Source organism: Nomascus leucogenys, chromosome X, assembly GCF_006542625.1.
Source record: "Nomascus leucogenys isolate Asia chromosome X, Asia_NLE_v1, whole genome shotgun sequence".
Lineage (NCBI taxonomy): Eukaryota > Metazoa > Chordata > Mammalia > Primates > Hylobatidae > Nomascus > Nomascus leucogenys.
Window position 1 is genome coordinate 84,358,720 of NC_044406.1, and position 20,913 is coordinate 84,379,632.

At 36.9% G+C, this 20,913-nt stretch overlaps 2 protein-coding genes across 2 annotated transcripts in view; both read left to right on the plus strand.

Annotated features, from left to right (window-relative positions):
• Positions 1-20,913, plus strand: part of DIAPH2 (diaphanous related formin 2) — a 938,691-nt gene that overhangs the window by 181,153 nt on the left and 736,625 nt on the right. The window contains exon 5 of the mRNA XM_003274986.3: positions 16,833-16,972. Coding sequence (XP_003275034.2) covers positions 16,833-16,972 — 140 coding nt within the window. The remainder of the gene's footprint in view (positions 1-16,832; positions 16,973-20,913) is intronic.
• Positions 19,139-20,678, plus strand: RPA4 (replication protein A4). Its single transcript, XM_003274989.4, has one exon. The coding sequence runs from the start codon at positions 19,535-19,537 to the stop codon at positions 20,318-20,320; it is 786 nt and encodes a 261-aa protein (XP_003275037.1). The 5' UTR covers positions 19,139-19,534; the 3' UTR covers positions 20,321-20,678.

Sequence of the window (20,913 nt, forward strand, 5' to 3'; positions counted from 1 at the left end):
CTGTTTCCTGTGAAAGATTCCTAGAAAGTAGCATTATCGGGTCAAAAATAAGTCATACTTTTTGAGGCACTTAGTTTTTTTTTTTTTTTTTAACCACATAGCTTTCCAGAAATGTTATGCCAAATCTGCTCATTGCTATCAGCATTGTAAAAGAATATCCATCTTACCAAATGGGTAGGGCTTTTTAGTTTCTTTAATGGTATTGTAGTTTCTTTAACAGAATATTAACAGAATACTGTTAAAAATGGATAACTGTGTGTACTGTTATCAAATTAATTAAACAAAGAATATTATTTGGCATACATATTTGAATCTTGTTCTGAAGGCAGTGGGTACATGGTGTGTTTTCTTACAATTGGAATCTCGTGTGTGTGTGTGCTGGGTTGGTTGTTATTCTCTGAAATTGCATTACTGTGTTAAATCCCCAAACTAAAGCAGCGAATTTCTTTGTAAGTTCTGTATCTTTGTGGCCTTGACAACTGAGCTAGTCCTTTGGAGAATAAGCAATCCTGGACCGCATTTTAGGACAATGAGAACTGCCGAAGTCATGAGAGAGAAAGACGAATGGATAGGACACTGAACTAGAAATCAGATGCCCTAGGCTTTATTCCCACATCCATTTGTCATTGTGTATCATGGCCAAATTTGATTAAAGCACTTTCCCAATCTGTAAAACGGGGATAATATGTCTCACCTTACAGGGATGCTAAAGGGATTACTGAAATATTTTTTTCTAATACATTTTGTGTTCTTCCAAAACAGCTCTAATATTCAGAACTAAATACTAACATCTGTCCAAAATCTGAATGGTAGAAATTAACTATTATACTTTCAAGCATTTTAAACCCCAGTTTATTAAGAACCTAACACCTTAGTGAAGAGGGACAGATAGTCAACAGAAGAATAAACAAAGAAAATACCAAATAGTAATGAGCCTCCAAAAGACTAAAACATTGAGTGTTCTTTTTTGCTAAGATGCCATTTTAACCCATTTATACGAGAGGCTGCAGATTTTTTATGTGAAAAATCAGACCTTGGCGATGACCTTGAGCAGTAGAATATAATAACTCCCACAAGCTTAGTGTTCCAATACTGGAACAGTAGGCATAAGTGGGTTAGTTGTGTGCTACATCATATTGGTTGGCCAGAGAAGGCCTGTGCGAAGAGGGGATATTTGAATGACGGGAAGGAGACAACCATGCTCAAATTCAGGAAAGGGGCCCTCTAAGCAAAAAGAAGAACACATGCAAAGGTCCTAATGTGAGAATGGGCTTTGAGTGTTTGAGTGCCAGTTAAGAGACCAGTTTGGAAGTTAGTAATTTGGGGCAGGGGAGGGAATTAGATGAAGTTGTAGAAAGAGGTAGGGGAAAAATTACCCAAGGCCTTGCAGGCCCCCGGAAGGAGTTCAAATAGTCCATAGTTTGGATCTCTCATACTTACTAGCTGTGTGACCTCAGATAAAGTTCTTTAACTTTTGTGAATTTTTGTTCCCATTTATAAAATGTGTGTAATTGTTGCTTTTCAAGATTGTTTCTAAGAATTAGGATAATAAATTTAGTGAGTAGTACAGTGAATGGCATATAGTACACTCCAGAATTCGATATTGTTGATGATGATGTTTGGACAGGAAATAAATGTCCATTGTGTACCTAACTGTGTCAGGCATAGGGCCAGACACTTTACATTTATTTATATTTAAATCCTCAAAACAATTCTATAAGATATAATGAAGCTGGGAAAAATTGTTACTTGTACAGTTAAAACAGTGGTCTTAAGTAGCAGACTACTGGATTCAAATCAAATTTTCATGACCCCAAAATTAGTTATCCCTTACTCCTGTATCATATTAAGGCAGTCAATCAATTGTAATGTGTTGGTTGCTTTTATATGTAAATACAATTTGTGACTAGACGTGCTTTTAGAGATGAGGCCAGTCTTTGACCTTATATGAACAGCTCTTGCCAGGTGGGAACTTTGTGAATGTTCATATTCCTTTCAATGCTTAGGATCATGCCTCGTTCCTCCTAGAATTTCTTATTATATTCCTTGACTAAGTGGATCTGCATAACAATATTAATACTTGCCTGCAACATGCCCCAATTTTTAAAATAACCTAAGGCATATCCAGGTTTTTTGTTTTTGCAAGATTTCTTATTTTTCCCAAAGACATATTTCATATAGCAGTCTTTTCCTTTGAGAGTGTTTTGCCCTTAATTGTACTAGTTGGAAGTGTCAGAATAGTGCATTAACCTACTGAGCTCCAGATGGCTGACTTTTTTTTGTTATTTTGTCTTGTCTTGTTTAAAGGAATATAGAATTGGCAGCAGAGCCCACTAACTGATGTCAGATTTGGTTAGCATAAATTGTATGTTTAATATCAAGTAAACATGCACTTAAAAATCATATGAGTTGTACTTTTTATTCTTTGCTGTACAAAATCTTCACTGAATATATTTGATAAGTTGAAAGGCTCATTCATTTTGTGAGAAAGTTTATGAGATTACTGATTATATTACTTATTGAAAATATTTAGTATCTATATCCTACTTTGGAATGTAGAAGAAAGAAAAGCCTTTTGGAGGTATGTGTGTGCATGTCTGTTGAATTGTTAGATTATATTAATTTTTTCTCTGAGAAGTAAATGACATGCTAGAATAGTAAATTATATAATGTGGACCATGAAAAAGTATTATTTCTAAAATAATTGTTTTGAGGAAACAGAAATGTGTGTTTCCTTACATTCAAATTCACAACTTAGGTCCTTAGAGGTAAGAATGCTACCAGCAGAAACAGATGGTTGTTAATCTATAAAAGTAATGCCATCATATTGGGTAATGCTATACTGCTGTTTCTATTGGCATAACCTCTAACTATGACATGATATATAGCACTTATGGGCCAGAACATTGTTTGTACTTTTATAAAAACCCTACAAAGTCTATATGCTCAAGTACTAGCTCAGTATTCTTATCAGGTTGGGTTTTTGTTTTGTTTTTCTTAGATGGAGTCTTGCTCTGTTGCCCAGGCTGGAGTGTAGTGGCATGATCTCGGCTCACTGCAACTTCTGCCTCCCAGGTTCAAGCGATTCTCCTGCCTCAGCCTCCCAAGTAGCTGGGTTTACAGGCGCGCGCCACCATGCCCAACTTATTTTTTGTATTTTTAGTAGAGACAGGGTTTTACCATGTTGGCCAGGCTGGTCTCGAGCTCCTGACCTCAAGTGATCTGCCTGCCTCGGCCTCCCAAAGGGTTGAGATTACAGGCGTGAGCACCTGGCCAGGTTGTTCTTTCAAGTTAGGATAGGACTTTGGGGTAAGCAGTATTTCGTGATATTCACTGTATACCATTTTAGAACTAAAATTGGTTCATGCAGCAAAGATGAATTATTTATCACAAAAGGCTTGAATAACATATACATGCATCACTGCTATAGAAAATAAACACACATGTTTGAGTTTGTTAGGTAAAATTAGTTTATTGAAATGAAATCCCCCAAAATCAACTTTCATATATTTTTTGAATTTATGTATACTAATATAAATAAGTCATTCCTCTTTTAAATATTAACCAGAAGAGTATCCCACTAAGATACTATTTGATTTCAAATATGTCAGTGTTAACTTTAAATATTTTAATTATACTGTTACGTGGCAACATTGGGTACACACTATAGCAGCATCTCATATACAACTTATCAAATATACATGTGAAATACAAAACCCATAAAATTTAAATTAACATTGTTTTAAGTAATAAATCATTTGTTGACTCTAAATTGCCAATTACAATGTGAATATACTACAGTGCAGGCACTTTTGGCTTCTCTGTGCCTACCGTGCCACAGGATAACCCAACTGTGCCACTAGTATTCTCTGATCTATGGTTAAATTTTGATTGGTATAGCATGCTGCGATGTCATTTGGTCTTTATTTTGGTACATATGTGTTTTCACACTAAGGCCATGTCATTAGCCAGAGGTAATGAAAGTTGTACTTCCTGGTAACAGTGTGAATATATGGATGCTGAGATTAATTGGCAGGACTTGGTTATAAGGTAGTTATCTAGATGATCCAGCTTATGCTTAGCTTTATCATATTAAGAAATGAAACTGCAGAATTTTAACATTACCTTACCAGACTCAGGGATGATTAAGACTATGTTCAAGGATCCCAGTTTGAGTAACGTTGCTGTAAGCTCCAGGTATATTGATCTAACAAATCCCCAAACATAGCATATTGTATTATGACGCAATATTTGTTGTAATTTCTGACTGAAATAGCCTTATCTACCTTTGGTGAACAGTTTTTACAGCTGGGCAGACCTTCTTCCCCCACATAGAGTCAAGTCCTTTAACCTTCAAGCTCCCTTATCACTCCCTGTCTATTTTGAAGGCACATATCACATTGACAGTGGTCTGCATGTTGTTGCCTACCATACTTGAATAAGCTCTGCTGGGATGGTGAAGATATATCATTGCTTATCTCTGTACTCTCAGTGCCTGGAACCTCATGGGAACTCAATTCATGTTGACTGGTAATATTCTAATACAAAAATGATACCATATGCACAGTAAGAGATAGATGCCTTGTGTCTCTGTAGTCTATTTTGTGAAGAAACTGAGAATCTGTATAATCAATGTGTGTGCAGAGAATATAGTGTCCAATTAAAATTTTATACTTTAAAGAAGAAAAGCTTTTGCTTTAGTATGCATATAGTGGCATATGCCAAATCATAGATTCAACAGGGCAGGACCTTTGGGATCATCTACCTCAGTGGGTTTAAAACCTTATTTTATTTAACATCAGAGCAGCTTATTCATAAAAAAAAAAAGTGGGATATGAGTAAATTAGAAGATAAATGTGTAAATGCCCTCATTTTTGGGGGAGCAGAGACTTGGGAAGTCTCCCCAGGTGCCTTTTTTGCACATTCCCTCCTCACCCTCCAAGGCAACCCTGAAAACACCTCAAGGAACTCCATCGACCCCCAGAATAGTTTGAAAATAATAGTCTTCTCAGGCCAGGTGCGGGGGCTCACGCTTGTAATCCCAGCACTTTGGGAGGCCGAGGCGGGAGGATCATGAGGTCAGGAGATAAAGACCATCCTGGTTAACACAGTGAAACCCCGTCTCTACTAAAAATACAAAAAAAATTAGCCGGGCATGGTGGCGGGTGCCTGTAGTCCCAGTTATTCGGGAGGCTGAGGCAGGAGAATGGCTTGAACCTGGTAGGTGGAGATTGCAGTGAGCCGAGATCACGCCACTGCACTCCAGCCTGGGCGACAGAGCGAGACTCCGTCTCAAAAAAAAAAAAAAAAAGGTAATGTACTTTTTCTTCTGTCCTAGGACAGTGGGTGGAGTAAATGCAGTGTAATTCCAAGAGAGGTAACAGGCTACTAGAAGGGTTCTTACTTGTTTTGTGCCATGGGCCCCTCTGAAAGCTGGTGAATTTATGGGAACATTTTTAGAATCATATTTTTAGATGTAAAACACAAAAGACATAGGATTATAAAGGAAATCAATCATATTAAAATGTACTTATAAAATTGTTTTTAAAAATTATGACACATTCCAGAGACATAAACAGATATGTTCACACAAAAACCTGTGCATGGATTTTCATAGTTTTATTCATAGTAGATAAAAACTGGAAACAGCCTAAATGTTCTTTAATGGGTGAGTGGTTAAATAAACTTTGTTATCCATACTATGGGATACTGTATGGCAAAAAACAGGTATAAACTATTGATATACACAATAACTTGTGTGCCTTCCCAGGGCATTATGGTGAATGGAAGAAGCCCATGTGCCAAAAGGTTACATATAGTATGATTTCATATAAATGACATTCCTTTTTTTATGGGTACATAGTAGGTGTATATACTTAAGGGGTACATAAGATGTTTTGATACAGGCATACAATGCATAATAATCACATCAGGGTAAATGGTACAATCTTTAATTGTACAATAAATTATTGTTGACTGTAGTCACCCTGTTGTGCTATCAAATGCTAGATCTTACCCAATCTGTTAAACTATACTTTTGTACCCATTAACTATCCCCATTTCCCCTCCCCGCCCACTTCCCAGCCTCTGGTAAGTATCATTCTACTCTTACCTCATGAGTTCAATTGTTTTAAATTTTTGCTCCCACAAATGAGAACATGAGATGTTTGTCTGTGCCTGGCTTATTTCACTTAACCTAATGTCCTTCAGTTCCATCCAACGTTGTCGCAAATGACAGGATCTCATTCTTTTTTATGGCAGAATAGTACGCCATTGTGTATATGTGTATATGTGCCACGTTTTCTTTTCTTTTTTCTTTCTTTTTTTTTTTTTCTTTGAGACAGAGTCTTGCTCTGTCACTCAGGCTGGAATGCAGTGGCGTGATCTCGGCTCACTGCAACCTCCATCTCCCTGATTCAAGCAATTCCCCTGCCTCAGCCTCCTGAGTATCTGGGATTACAGGTGCACGCCACCACGCCTGGCTAATTTTTTTGTATTTTTAGTAGAGGCGGGGTTTAACCATGTTGGCCAGACTGGTCTCGAAGTCCTGACCTCAGGCAATCTGCCTGCCTTGGCCTCCCAAAGTGCTAGGATTACAGGCATGAGCCACCACTCCTGGCCCCTGTGCCACATTTTCTTTATCCATTTGTCTGTAGATGGACACTTGGGTTGCTTCCAAATCTTGGCTATTGTGAATAGTGCTGCAATAAATATGGGAGTGCAGATATCTCTTTGATATACTGGTTCTTTCTTTTTGGCATATACCCAACAGTGGGAATGCTGGACCAAATGGTAGCTCAATTGTTAGTTTTTTGAGGAACCTCCATACTGTTTTCCATAGTGGCTATACTAGTTTACATTCCCACCAACAGTCATGAGGGTTCCCTTTTCTCCACATCCTCGCCAGCATTTGTCATTGCCTTTCTTTTGGATGGATACAAGCCATTTTAACTGGTGTGAGATGATAGCTCATTGTAGTTTTGATTTGCTTTGCTCCAACAATGAATGATGTTGAGCACCTTTTCATATACCTGTTTGTCTTTTCTATGTCTTCTTTTGAGACACATCTATTGAGATCTTTTGTCCATTTTAAAAAATCAGATTATTAGTTTCTTTCCTGTTGAGTTGCTTGAGCTCCTTAAATATTTTGGTTATTAATCTCTTGTCAGATGTATGTATGGTTTGCAGATACGTTTTCCTATTGTGTTGTCTCTTTGTTGATTGTTTGCTTTGCAGAAGCTTTTGAACTTGATGTGATTCCATTTATAAATGATAACTTTTGAAAAAAAATGATAGAAATGGAGAACAGGTTAGTGGTTGCTGGGGTGGAAGGTTGTGGGAGGGAGATGGGTGTGGTTATTGAAAGGCCAACTTGGGGGATCCTTGTGGTGATGGAACTGTTCCATATCTTGATTGTGGTGTTTGTATACCTGAATCTACACATGATAAAACTGCATAGAAATGCGTATACACACACACACACACATATATATAATACACAGAAATAAGTACAAATAAAACTAGGGAAATTTGAATAAGATAGATGGGTTTTATCAATGTCAATATCCCAGTTGTGATATCGTAATATAGATTACCAGGATGTTACCATTGGGGGAAAAGGGATCTCTGTGCGTTATTTCTTAGAACTGCATGCGTATTTCCAATATCTAAAAATAGTTTGATTAAAAAATTGAGACACAGTAATTGTACTTCTTTACAATATTTGTTAAATAACAAGATAAAATGGCAGGTTGTATAACTCAAGTAATTTTGAAGAAGTGATAAGCATAAATGATAGTTAAGATATTTTCACAAATGCACTATGTGTGGTACAACAGGAAAATATATGTGACTTGGTGACCAAGCTGCAGGGGCTGCTAATACCACTGTAATCTGTTTCCTATATTCATAGTTGGAAGAAGTACTAAATTTAAGTAAGAGCTTACTGAAAATATGTTTTCCTTAACAAATTCACATACATCCTAAATTTAGACCCCAGGATAAGAACCCCTGACTTCATATCTTTTTTCATTTCATTATCTGATATATCTCAAAGGCCTCTGTCAAAAGAGAAGCATAATGTGTATTTGTTTTGCCTCAAGTACCATGGATAATGATGGGGGCTCATAGAAAATACTAGTGGACACACTTCACAGTTTTAAAGATTTACTTGCTATTATTCACCCATATGCCCATTGTTCACCAAAATTGCTTAACACTAGTTTTAAAAGAGAAGTATATGTGGATTTTAAGTATAGAATAAACTACACATTATTGATATGAAAAATATGTCAAATTGATTGCTTATTATCCAGATTGACTAATACTGACTATCATTAAATATTTTAATTTGCTTTCGCTAGGAAATCAGTTAGTGATGGTTTAGCCTTCAATTTTCCATATCTCTGAGAGTATCTAGATCAAATGAGGCTGTCCTTTTATATGAAACGAAGGTTAGTGTTTTGGGATTAATATTCTACTTTAAAATGTCACCTTTTTGTTTCATCTAATGTTAAAATCTAAAATTTTTTGAATATTTAACTGAGTAATTATTTGAAATTATTATGAAGTATTTCCTCTATACTCTATTGGTTAAATATGTCTTTCATAACATAAGAAGTAATACGGACACAGAATTAAAAACTATGTTTAGAGTTTGTGTACTTGACATTTCTAATACAGGCTGAGCATCTCTAATCCAAAATCCAAAATGCTCCAAAATCCAAAACTTTTTGAGAACCAACATGATGCCACAAATGGAATATTCCACACCTGACCTCATGTGTTGAGTCACAGCTAAAATGTAGCCAAAACTTTGTTTCATGCACAAAGTTATTAAAATCATTGTATAAAATTATCTTCAGGCTATTTGAGGTGCATATGCAACATTAAATATCATGTTTCAACTTGAGTCTTGTCCCCAAAATATCTCATTATGTATTTGCAAAGATTACAAAATTGGAGAAAATCAGAAATCTGAAACACTTCTGGCCCCAAGCATTTTGAATAAGGGATACTCAATCTGTAATACAAGTGCTCAAAAAATGATCTAAATATTTGTTCTGTGACGGTCTAAGAGTCTGTAATTTGGGAGTGAAATGCTTAATTGATATTTAATATACAGAAGCTTCAATAAGGGAACAATAAATGATTTCATCATATAAAACCTTATACATTTCTTTCATTAAACATTTTAGCTAATCGTATTTTAGTAAACTTATTCAAATTTTTTTGGGAAAAATGGCACATATAATCTGAAGAATTATGATGCTTATACATTGCTGTAGAAAAGCTTTTATCACCCCTGCCCTATAATTTGGGGTATATTCTCTTGTTCTGCCTACTATTTTCATCCTCTGAAAATGCCTTAGTTAGAAACAATGTTTCCTGCAATGGGAAATGACACAATATGAAGTTAATCTCATGACAGTAATTTTCTGTGTAGGTTTTTTTCTTATAGACTTCAACTGATAATATGTAGTATCTTTTGCCCTACATTTTTTTGTGCAGTTAAAAAAATAAATTAAAGACTTAAAGGTTAGACCTAAAACCATAAAAACCCTAGAAGAAAACCTAGGCAATACCATTCAGGACATAGGCATGGGCAAGGACTTCATGTCTAAAACACCAAAAGCAATGGCAACAAAAGCCAAAATTGACAAATGGGATCTAATTAAACTAAAGAGCTTCTGCACAGCAAAAGAAACTACCATCAGAGTGAACAGGCAACCTACAGAATGGGAGAAAATTTTTGCAATCTGCTCATCTGACAAAGGGCTAATATCCAGAATCTACAAATAACGCAAACAAACTTACAAGAAAAAAACAAACAACCCCATCAAAAAGTGGGCAAAGGATATGAACAGACACTTCTCAAAAGAAGACATTTATGCAGCCAAAAGACACATGAAAAAATGCTCATCATCACTAGCCATCAGAGAAATGCAAATGAAAACCACAATGAGATACCATCTCACACCAGTTAGAATGGCCATCATTCAAAAGTCAGGAAACAACAGGTGCTGGAGAGGATGTGGAGAAATAGGAACACTTTTACACTGTTGGTGGGACTGTAAACTGGTTCAACCATTGTGGAAGACAGTGTGGCGATTCCTCAGGGATCTAGAACTAGATATACCATTTGACCCAGCCATTCCATTACTGGGTGTATACCCAAAGGATTATAAATCATGCTGCTATAAAGACACATGCACATGTATGTTTATTGCAGCACTATTCACAATAGCAAAGACCTGGAACCAACCCACATGTCCAACAATCATAGACTGGATTAAGGAAATGTGGCACATATACACCATGGAATACTATGCAGCCATAAAAAATGATGAGTTCATGTCCTTTGTAGGGACATGGATGAAGCTGGAAACCATCATTCTCAGCAAACTATGGCAAGGACAAAAAACCAAACACCACATGTTCTCACTCATAGGTGGGAATTGAACAATGAGAACACTTGGACACAGGAAGGGGAACATCACACACCGGGGCCTGTTGTGGGGTTTGGGGAGGATGGAGGGATAGCATTAGGAGATATACCTAATGTAAATGATGAGTTAATGGGTGCAGCACACCAACATGGCACATGTGTACATATGTAACAAACCTGCACATTATGTACATGTACCCTAGAACTTAAAGTATAATAATAAAAAAAATTTTTCAATGCAAATTGCGTATTAAATTATTTTAAGTTTATTATAATATAAATTGATTTTAATATATTTTTTATATTTTTTGATACATAAATTACGTAACTCTATTACTGTCCCAGTAAGAGATGGCTTTCTTACATAAATGGAGAGAAGCCGTCTAAAGGTTCTGCAATATGTAGCATTCTCTGTTCAAACCAAATATACTGCTATCAGAATAAATAAATAGATTCACTTGGATAGGGCACTTATTTTGTGTTTCCCTTTCCTCCTTGAACTCAAGGAACTGATGGTGATGAAAATGGCATTTTGATTTCTTATGTTTGAAAGCTATAGGAGCCTCTCCAAGAACAACAGTATGAACCTTTGTAGATATAATCCCAAATATGTTAATCTATAGCATTATATTTTCAGAGAACACGATGATAGATAAGAAACTTACCTGATTAAAATAGCCAAAGAAATGGACTTCATTAGGGTTTGTAAATCATGGTCAATAACACTAACAAAATTACTGTTTTCATGAAAATATTGCCCATCCTATTTGAAGATGACATCCCTGATAGTAATTGCTATCTATGTGCATGCTGTAGCTGAAAAGACCTGTGTACAATCAGTAGTTCTGTCTAGTGTCTGCAGCAAGATACCTTTACAGCTAAGAACCATAAAGCCTTTTCTCAAATTGTAAGTAAGTCTGTTTTTACGTTAAAAATGACAGACCATGCTCAGACTAAGTCCATCTAAACTCAGAAGTAGTTATCTCCGCTGCAAACTAAAAGTGTTCTTTCTTAGAATATTGTTTCTCTGCTGTCGATTTTAACATTTCATATCAGAGCAAGGGGAATCTGTGACTATTAAACTGGCCCAAACTACCTTTTGATTATTTGTGTACTGTCTTAAAATAATACAAGCCCAGTCACATTGACTAGTATCTCCATCCTAATGATTTTCAAATTAAAGAATGGCTTCAAATTAGGAAAGCTCTTTGTTCACCTAGGTTTGGAATAGCATGATGTATGCTAATTGCTAACTTTGTCTGCATTATTTTTTAAAGATCAAATGGGCACAGTGGTAATTTTCATTAATCTCATACAGAGCAGCTAATTAAAATTTCCGTTATTACCCATCCATTATCTAGTTGTTTCCTTTGTTCAGTATCAGAGCAGGATGTTAATAAGCCATTCTTGTATTACAGCCCTATTAAGTATTATGAGAATTAATGTATTGCACTATTTTGTTTTCAGGTGATTTTTATAATATTATCTTGCACCATATTGATTATACTGAAGGTACTTTGCCACCTTGACATTTTTTAATAGAGATTTCACAGTTAAATACTTGTTGCTTGAACGTTTTATTCAATATTGAGAAAAAGTAGTATACATTAGAGACAGGAGCTATCCAAGGACCTGAATATTTGTTTTAGTCTCATACTCTTACTGATTATGTGAACTTAGGCAATTACTTGGATTCCTCATTTTTGTAATGAGGATATTAGAAGAACTGATCTTTAAGGGCCAGTCCAGCCTTAGCTTGCTATCATATTTTCATAATTTTCAAATATGAACTTATGTTAAAATCTCAAAGTCCTTCTAAGCTTGGTAAAAAGCATCTGTTCTATAAAGTTATATATTCTCTGTCATGCTCTAGTAGATTGTTTGCTTCCATTCCTTATAACCAGAGAGGATCCTAAATTTTATAATTTAAGCTTGTTTCTAAGACTTGGGTGGGGAGTGAGCCACAAAGTTATGGGCTGGCTCACTTGTCCACAAGGAGTACCTCGGCCATGACCATATGTCCCAATTAGACTAATCCTGTAGGGAATCAATTAGAAAAAGGGAGCCAACATTTTCTCAGTAGATTATTCTGTGTCCATGAGATGCCCAATATAAAATACCTCTGAGTTGTCCTCAGCATGCCATACAGTGTCTCAGTTTACCTGTTCTATATTCAGCATCTCTGAATATATTATAACTGAAAGTCTCAGAACTATAATATTCTGAAGCAAAACTAAGCTTAGAATCTTCAGCATGTTGAAACTCATCACTCATCTACCCTTTTGTTTATTCTCTATCCATCCATCCACCCAGCCATCCATCCATTCGTTCATTCATTTAGGAAATATGTATTGAGTGCTTACTTAAGCACTGTCTTAAGATCTGAGGATATAGTGGTGAACAAGGCAGGCAAGAATCCTGTCATAAGAGCTTATGTTTTAGCGTGGAAGACAGTAAACAACTAAATTACAAAAATAAATTTTCATAGAGGTAATACTGTAAATGATATTTAAAATGGTGTTGCAATGATAACTAGAATGTGGGGTGGGAAGAAGACTATGGAGCTGAGATTAAAATGATGGGATCCAGCAATGGAGATGTTGGGGTAAGGGTCTTCAAGGCAGAGAAAACTGCAAAATACAAAGGTCACTCAACAGGGTTAAATTCCATATATAATCCTCTAGGGGAAGATTAGTGGTGCCTTTTTATATATTAATTTAAAAATAACTTTTTTTTTCATTTTTTGACCAATTTAAATTGTATTTATATTCTATTTATGTTACCTATTAAATGCAAAAATATGTGTTTAATACATTACATAAAATATAGCCATATTGCATAGATATTACAGCTAACAATTATGGCCTTATCAAGGTACATCTCTCGTCTTGTATTCTTTTTTTTTTTTTTTATACTTTAGGTTTTAGGGTACATGTGCACAATGTGCACGTTTGTTACATATGTATCCATGTGCCATGTTGGTTTGCTGCACCCATTAACTCGTCATTTAGCATTAGGTATATCACCAAATGCTGTCCCTCCCCCCTCCCCCCACCCCACAACAATCCCTGGAGTGTGATGTTCCCCTTCCTGTGTCCATGAGTTCTCATTGTTCAGTTCCCACCTATGAGTGAGAACACGTGGTGTTTGGTTTTTTGTCCTTGCGATAGTTTACTGAGAATGATGTTTTCCAGTTTCATCCATGTCCCTACAAAGGACATGAACTCATCATTTTTTATGGCTGCATAGTATTCCACTGTGTATATGTGCCACATTTCCTTAATCCAGTCTATCGTTGTTGGACATTTGGGTTGGTTCCAAGTCTTTGCTATTGTGAATAGTGCCGCAATAAACATGTGTGCATGTGTCTTTATAGCAGCATGATTTACAGTCCTTTGGGTATATACCCAGTAATGGGATGGCTGGGTCAAATGGTATTTCTAGTTCTAGATCCCTGAGGAATCGCCACACTGACTTCCACAATGGTTGTGAAGTTTACAGTCCCACCAACAGTGTAAAAGTGTTCCTATTTCTCCACAGCCTCTCCAGAACCTGTTGTTTCCTGACTTTTGAATGATGGCCATTCTAACTGGTGTGAGATGGTATCTCATTGTGGTTTTGATTTGCATTTCTCTGATGGCCAGTGATGATGAGCATTTTTTCATGTGTTTTTTGGCTGCATAAATGTCTTCTTTTGAGAAGTGTCTGTTCATGTCCTTCGCCCACTTTTTGATGGGGTGGTTTGTTTTTTTCTTGTAAATTTGTTTGAGTTCATTGTAGATTCTCGATATTAGCCCTTTGTCAGATGAGTAGGTTGCAAAAATTTTCTCCCATTTTGTAGGTTGCCTGTTCACGCTGATGGTAGTTTCTTTTGCTGTGCAGAAGCTCTTTAGTTTAATTAGATCCCATTTGTCAATTTTGGCTTTTATTGCCATTGCTTTTGGTGTTTTAGACATGAAGTCCTTGCCCATGCCTATGTCCTGAATGGTATTGCCTAGGTTTTCTTCTAGGGTTTTTATGGTTTTAGGTCTAACATGTAAGTCTTTAATCCATCTTGAATTAATTTTTGTATAAGGTGTAAGGAAGGGATCCAGTTTCAGCTTTCTACATATGGCTAGCCAGTTTTCCCAGCACCATTTATTAAATAGGGAATCCTTTCCCCATTTCTTGTTTTTGTCAGGTTTGTCAAAGATCAGATAGTTAAAAATAACTTTGAGGATTATATGAAAGTGGTATGTGACAACAGACTTGATAATTTTAATTCCTTTTACTAGTAGTTTTCAGATTGGCACATGTAGTAAATAAATCCCTTGTTACTGATGAACTTTGTATTGTTGTAGAAAGTGAGTTGGCCGAGCAAAAATAAAACTATAATTTTGAATTTGCAAAATTATGCTTTAAATATTTCCTTGCTATTATTCCTTGTGAAATAATAGATGGATAAGGAAGTTACAGGAATATGGACATGATCTCTCAGTGATGGTTTTACTTACTGTGCCATTTAGGTGATGATGATTCATCCAGTATACTTTTTTATTTGTGAAGGAGACGGAGTTTTGCTCTGTGGCTCAGGCTGGAGTGCTGTGGCAGGATCTCAGCTCACTGCAAACTCCACCTCCCGGGTTCGAGCTATTCTCGTTTCTTAGCCCCTGGAGTTGCTGGGATTACAGGCATGTACCTCCATGCCTGGCTAATTTTTGTATTTTTAGTAGAGACGGAGTTTCACCACATTGGCCAGGCTGATTTTGAACCCCTGACCTCAAGTGTTCCACCCGCCTCAGCCTCCCAGAGTGCTGGGATTCCAGGTGTGAGCCACCGTCCCCGGCCCATCCAGTATATTTTTAACATCTACTGTGTCTCATAACGAAGCAAGAAATACCAAGTCAGTGGCCATTATACAAAATATGGGAGCTAAAAAGTATGAAATTGTATTCCTTGTTCTGCAGTTATTATGGATAAATTCAATAATAACACACTTTTATTGAGGCTCACTAAATTAATGACCTGTATTAGTTATGTGGCATAGATGGAGTTCCCAATGTAGAAGTGAGACAGACACAAATAATGACCTCTACCTCAATATTTTAAGTGCTGTAATAATGATAATTTTGCCACAGCGCTAAGGGAATAGAGTTCCCCTATATGTTATAAGTCTTTATCAGACTTAAAAAATTTAGCATTTAATGGGATTTTTAAAATTCAGAAATTAGGAATGATTAACACTTTCTACATTGAGGTGGCATTCTCAATAAAAACCCAAATAGTATGAAAGCATAGGGAACTCATTTGTCATTATTAACATTTTTTTTAAATGTCATATCCTCTCATGATAATACCTCTACCCAATGGGGAAAAATTCCTTTCCTTATGATCTCCTTATAATATTATATTTCCTATGATATTATATCCTTATGATGTTATTTTATAGTAAGTATCCTTAGATGCTTAGCAGAAACTGAGTGTAATTTTTATGAACCTGTGAAATGGGACTCAAGCTTGGAGTCTTAATTCAGGGATATACATTTACAGTATAGGAAAGGGGCAATTATGATTAGGTACGTCTAAAATGTGAAACTATAACTATGAGTTATTAGTATAGTGAATGTGTTGACAATGTTCTCCTCCCAGGCTTTTCCCTGAACTACGTATATAGTTATAGCAAGATGATGAAGTTAAGGAACTGTGATGAGATGAGTTCTAGAAATAACTCCATCTATATTGAAAATTAAGTTAAAAACTAGTCACTATCAGATAAATGTATTTAATAACTTTTTAAGATTAATCTACAACCTGAGAGTAACAGAAAGGAATAATTGGGAACTGGTGAATGCTTTCAACTGATTTGATTAATTAACATGCCAATTGGAGACTATATTGTTTTACATTTTAATAACTGTTTTCACTTATTTTTTTTTTAGAAAGGCTGATACTCTGATATCTTTCAATAGATTTGGGTTATGTATAATGGTATATATTAATTTTGTTTGCTGGATTTTGTGGAATTGAATATACGTATCTTAACTAGGAAAATTAATAAGATGATTTTTGAATGCTTATCCTCTGGGTTAAGGAGGACTAGCTAATATTAATTCTAATGCCTGAATTGTAAATTTAAGCACCCCTGTCAATGACACTTTATGTAATTCAAGTTCATATTCTATTCAGGTCATGAGCACCAGCACTGTAATTTTTTTTAAAATGAGGTTGAGGAAAATGTTGAGATGTATACAACACAATTTTACCATATCAATTCTGTGATCAAGAATTTTTAAGTGTGTGGCACTCTGCACACATTTTTATATAACAAAATAAATATTCTATGCATTATTTTACTTAAATTTTTTTTGAAACATTGTCTAAAATGGTCTCTTTGTTTATTTTATAGGGTGGGCTGAAAAACAGCAAACATGAATGCACCCTGTCTTCACAAGAATATGTTCACGAATTACGATCAGGTATATCAGATGAGAAACTTCTTAATTGCCTAGAATCCCTCAGGGTTTCTTTAACCAGCAATCCAGTCAGGTAAGTCGTTCTTATCATTTCGGTATGATTCATACAATTTGTAGTGTATATAATTGTTTGGGAATATAATAAGCTTTGTTATTTAAACCTCAAGATTTTCTGACTAAAAGTCTGATGTTAATAAAACAGCAGCATCTGATTGTGAAGTTGTAAACTTTTAAAAATATATTTAGTTAGTTGGATGTCTAGTAATGTACAATTTTAAGAATACAAATGTTAACATGGAGCCAGAAGTTAAATATCCACATTTATATGGAAATCTATTTGTGGGCTCAGATAATTATTATATATTTATTTATAAAGCAAATTAAGTATATTTTCTCCATGATTTTATTCTTTTTTTTTGTGAGATGGAGTCTCGCTCTGTCGCCCAGAATGGAGTGCAGTGGTACGATCTTGGCTCACTGCAACCTCTGCCTCCCAGGTTCAAGCAATTCTTATACCTCAGCCTCCTGAGTAGCTGGGACTACAGGTGCGCACCACCATGCCTGGCTGATGTTTGTATTTTTAGTAGGGAAGGGGTTTCCCCATATTGGCCAGGCTGGTCTCGAACTCCTGATCTCGTGATTCACCCGCCTCGGTCTCCTAAAGTGCTGGGATTACAGGCGTGAGCCACTGCGCCCGGCTGATTTTATTCTTTTAAAACTTGAAAGGTATATATAACTTCAGGTTCTTCTATAAGTTTTAGATGTGCTCTTCACGTATTTCTGTAATTTTGAGATAGCAAAAAGTGAATTTTTTAACCAGTAAAAGAAATGAGAGCATTAATAAACTCCTCAAAACTCTACTAATTTAGGCAATTAACTGACTACAAAGGATTGTTAGGAGGTTACTTGCCAATGGTGGATTCCAATAACTGTGGTTCCTTTATTAAGCCTTTAAATCAATAACACCCAAAATAAAATGTTTTATAAAGAAAAACAAAATTTCAATAAAATATCAAAACATTATTGGCCGGGCGTGGTGGCTCACTCCTGTAATCCCTGTGCTTCAGGGGGCTGAGGCAAGTGGATCGCTCGGGTCCAGGAGTTCGAGACCAGCCTGGCCAACATGGTGAAACCCCGTCTCTACCAAAAATACAAAAAAGTCAACCAGGTGTGGTGGTGTGCGCCTGTGGTCCCAGGTATTCACAAGGCTGAGGTGGGAGTATCGCCTGAGCCCCGGAGGTGGAGGTTGCAGTGAGCCCAGATCCTGCCACTGCGCTCCAACCTGGCAGACAGAGTGAGCGAGACCCTGTCTCCAAAAAAAAAAAAAAAAAAAAAAAAATCTGGGATCCATTTCTGTAACTGCTAGAATCTTAAGTTCAGAATTCACTCCATAAGAGTATATAAAAAACTTACTGTGATTTTATCCATGTTTTTCCTAATATATAATAGGCCTAAGTCTTGCACTTCCCTGTCCTGTCCACAGAGCCTTGAAAATAACTTAGAGCTCATTCAGTTTGGATTTATGTGTAAATTGAAATATATTAACTACTTATTTATAGTACACTTGGCAAAATACCCAGGAAATTAAAATTTTAAAACAAAAAAAATTTTAAAAGCCAGTATTAAGATGTGACTTAGAGTATGGATAATCGTTGAAAGACGATTGTCTTGCCATTTCTTCCAAAATGCTCCTAGGTTTGTTTGTTTTTTTTTCTTTTTTTTTTGAGACGGAGTTTTGTTCTTGTCGCCCAGGCTGGAGTGTAGTGGTGCTGTCTCGGTTCACTGCAACCTCTGCCTCCTGGGTTCAAGCGATTCTCCTGCCTCAGCCTCCCGAGTAGCTGGGATTACAAGCATGCACCACCACGCCTGGCTAATTTTAGTATTTTTAGTAGAGACGGGGTTTCACCACGTTGGCAGGCTAGTCTCGAACTCCTGACCTCAAGTAATCAACCTGCCTCAGCCTCCCAAAGTTCTGGGATTACAGGCGTGAGCCACTGCGCCCGGCCCGATGCTCCTAGTTATAATGGTTTGAATGAACAGGGGACGTGAGTTCTTGAGAACAGTAACCACGGTTGTGCATTTTCCCCCCTGCACGTAACGTACAGCACTCTACCGTTTTGCCAAGCACTTGGTGCTCCTAAAATTTCTGTTGCATTGTTGTTTGAATGAATGAATAAATGAGTCTTTTAAAAGTAATTGTAGAAGTTGCAGCATTAAGAAATAAAGAGGGGGGCTAGTAAAAATGCATTTTTATAGAGATGTTGGGAAAGGCTTGCTTGAAATTACACGTGGGACTTTTACTAGATAGGCGCTTTGACCAGCTAAGCAACAGGGCTCCCTCGTGTGGGGCTTTTAGAATGTAGCAACCACTGACACACAGGGAAGGATTATGCGATCAGGTGAGAAGGTGGCCGATCCTGACTGGCTGGAAGCAGATGCATTCTGGTAGTTGATTGGTCCACAGGTAGCGCGGCGCTTGTTACGTCCTCAGGCTCCCAGCATTCAATCGTAGCCTTTCGGACAGCTCGAAGCCTTCTGTGGAGAGCTCGAAGCCTTCTGTGGAGAACTCAAAGCCGTCCGTGGAGCCCCAGACGAGCCAAAGCCCACCTTCTCCTCAGCCTGAGCTGTCTTGAAGATGAGTAAGAGTGGGTTTGGGAGCTATGGCAGCATTTCTGCTGCTGATGGAGCGAGTGGAGGCAGTGACCAACTGTGTGGGAGAGATGCAGCTCCTGCTGTTAAGACCCAAAGACCTAAGGTCCGAATTCAGGAAGTTGTACCGTGTAATGTGAACCAGCTTCTCAGCTCTACTGTGTTTGACACTGTGTTCAAGGTTAGGGGAATTATAGTTTCCCAGGTCTCCATCGTGGGGGTAATCAGAGGGGCAGAGAAGGCTTCAAATCACATTTGTTACAAAATTGATGATATGACCGCGAAGCCAATCGAGGCCCGACAGTGGTTTGGTAGAGAGAAAGTCAAGCAAGTGACTCCACTGGCAGTCGGAGTATATGTCAAAGTGTTTGGTATCCTCAAATGTCCCACGGGAACAAAGAGCCTTGAGGTATTGAAAATTCATGTCCTAGAGGACATGAACGAGTTCACCGTGCATATTCTGGAAACAGTCAATGCACACATGATGCTGGATAAAGCCCGTCGTGATACCACTGTAGAAAGTGTGCCTGTGTCTCCATCAGAAGTGGATGATGCTGGGGATAACGATGAGAGTCACCGCAATTTCATCCGGAACGAAGTGCTGCGTTTGATTCATGAGTGTCCTCATCAGGAAGGGAAGAGCATCCATGAGCTCCAGGCTCAGCTCTGCGACCTTAGCGTCAAGGCCATCAAGGAAGCGATTGATTATCTGACCGTTGAGGGCCACATCTATCCCACTGTGGATCGGGAGCATTTTAAGTCTGCTGATTGAGGCAGGGAAACATCCTTTCATTTTCCGAAGACCCTTGCATCCAGCTGTGAGTAATTTTGACCTGTTGACTTTTTAGGAAGTAGGACTAAAAAAAAAAAATCTCAAGTGGCATTCTTTGTCAACTCGCTGCTTTTCTAACTGCTTTGAACTTTTCGGATTTTCTATATTTGAAGCTCAGAGAGATGGTGATGGATAAATTGACAACTCTGTAGGATTTACTAGCAAGCTAATGGAAACATGATGATTTTGGGGGAAGAAAAACTACAGAAAATGTATAAATTTATTATTTAATTGTGTTGGAGCTTCTTTTTCCAAAAGAAAAACTAGTTGCAGTCAGGGAGCCAGCGAAAAAACAAAACAAAACAAAACAAAAAGTCTTGCTTGTTTTTATGTTAGACTTATTTTCAGGTTTGGATTTAGCTTATTATAATGATATTGTTATCTCTTGCTCAATTTAGTATTTGATTAATTCAAATGAGCTGAAGATATTAATTTGTGAATTCTAATGCTCAGTTCAAACATTTATGTGTGATTTGCTCTTATTACTATGAATTTATGTTTTCTTAAAATAAGATTATACTATGTTTAAATAA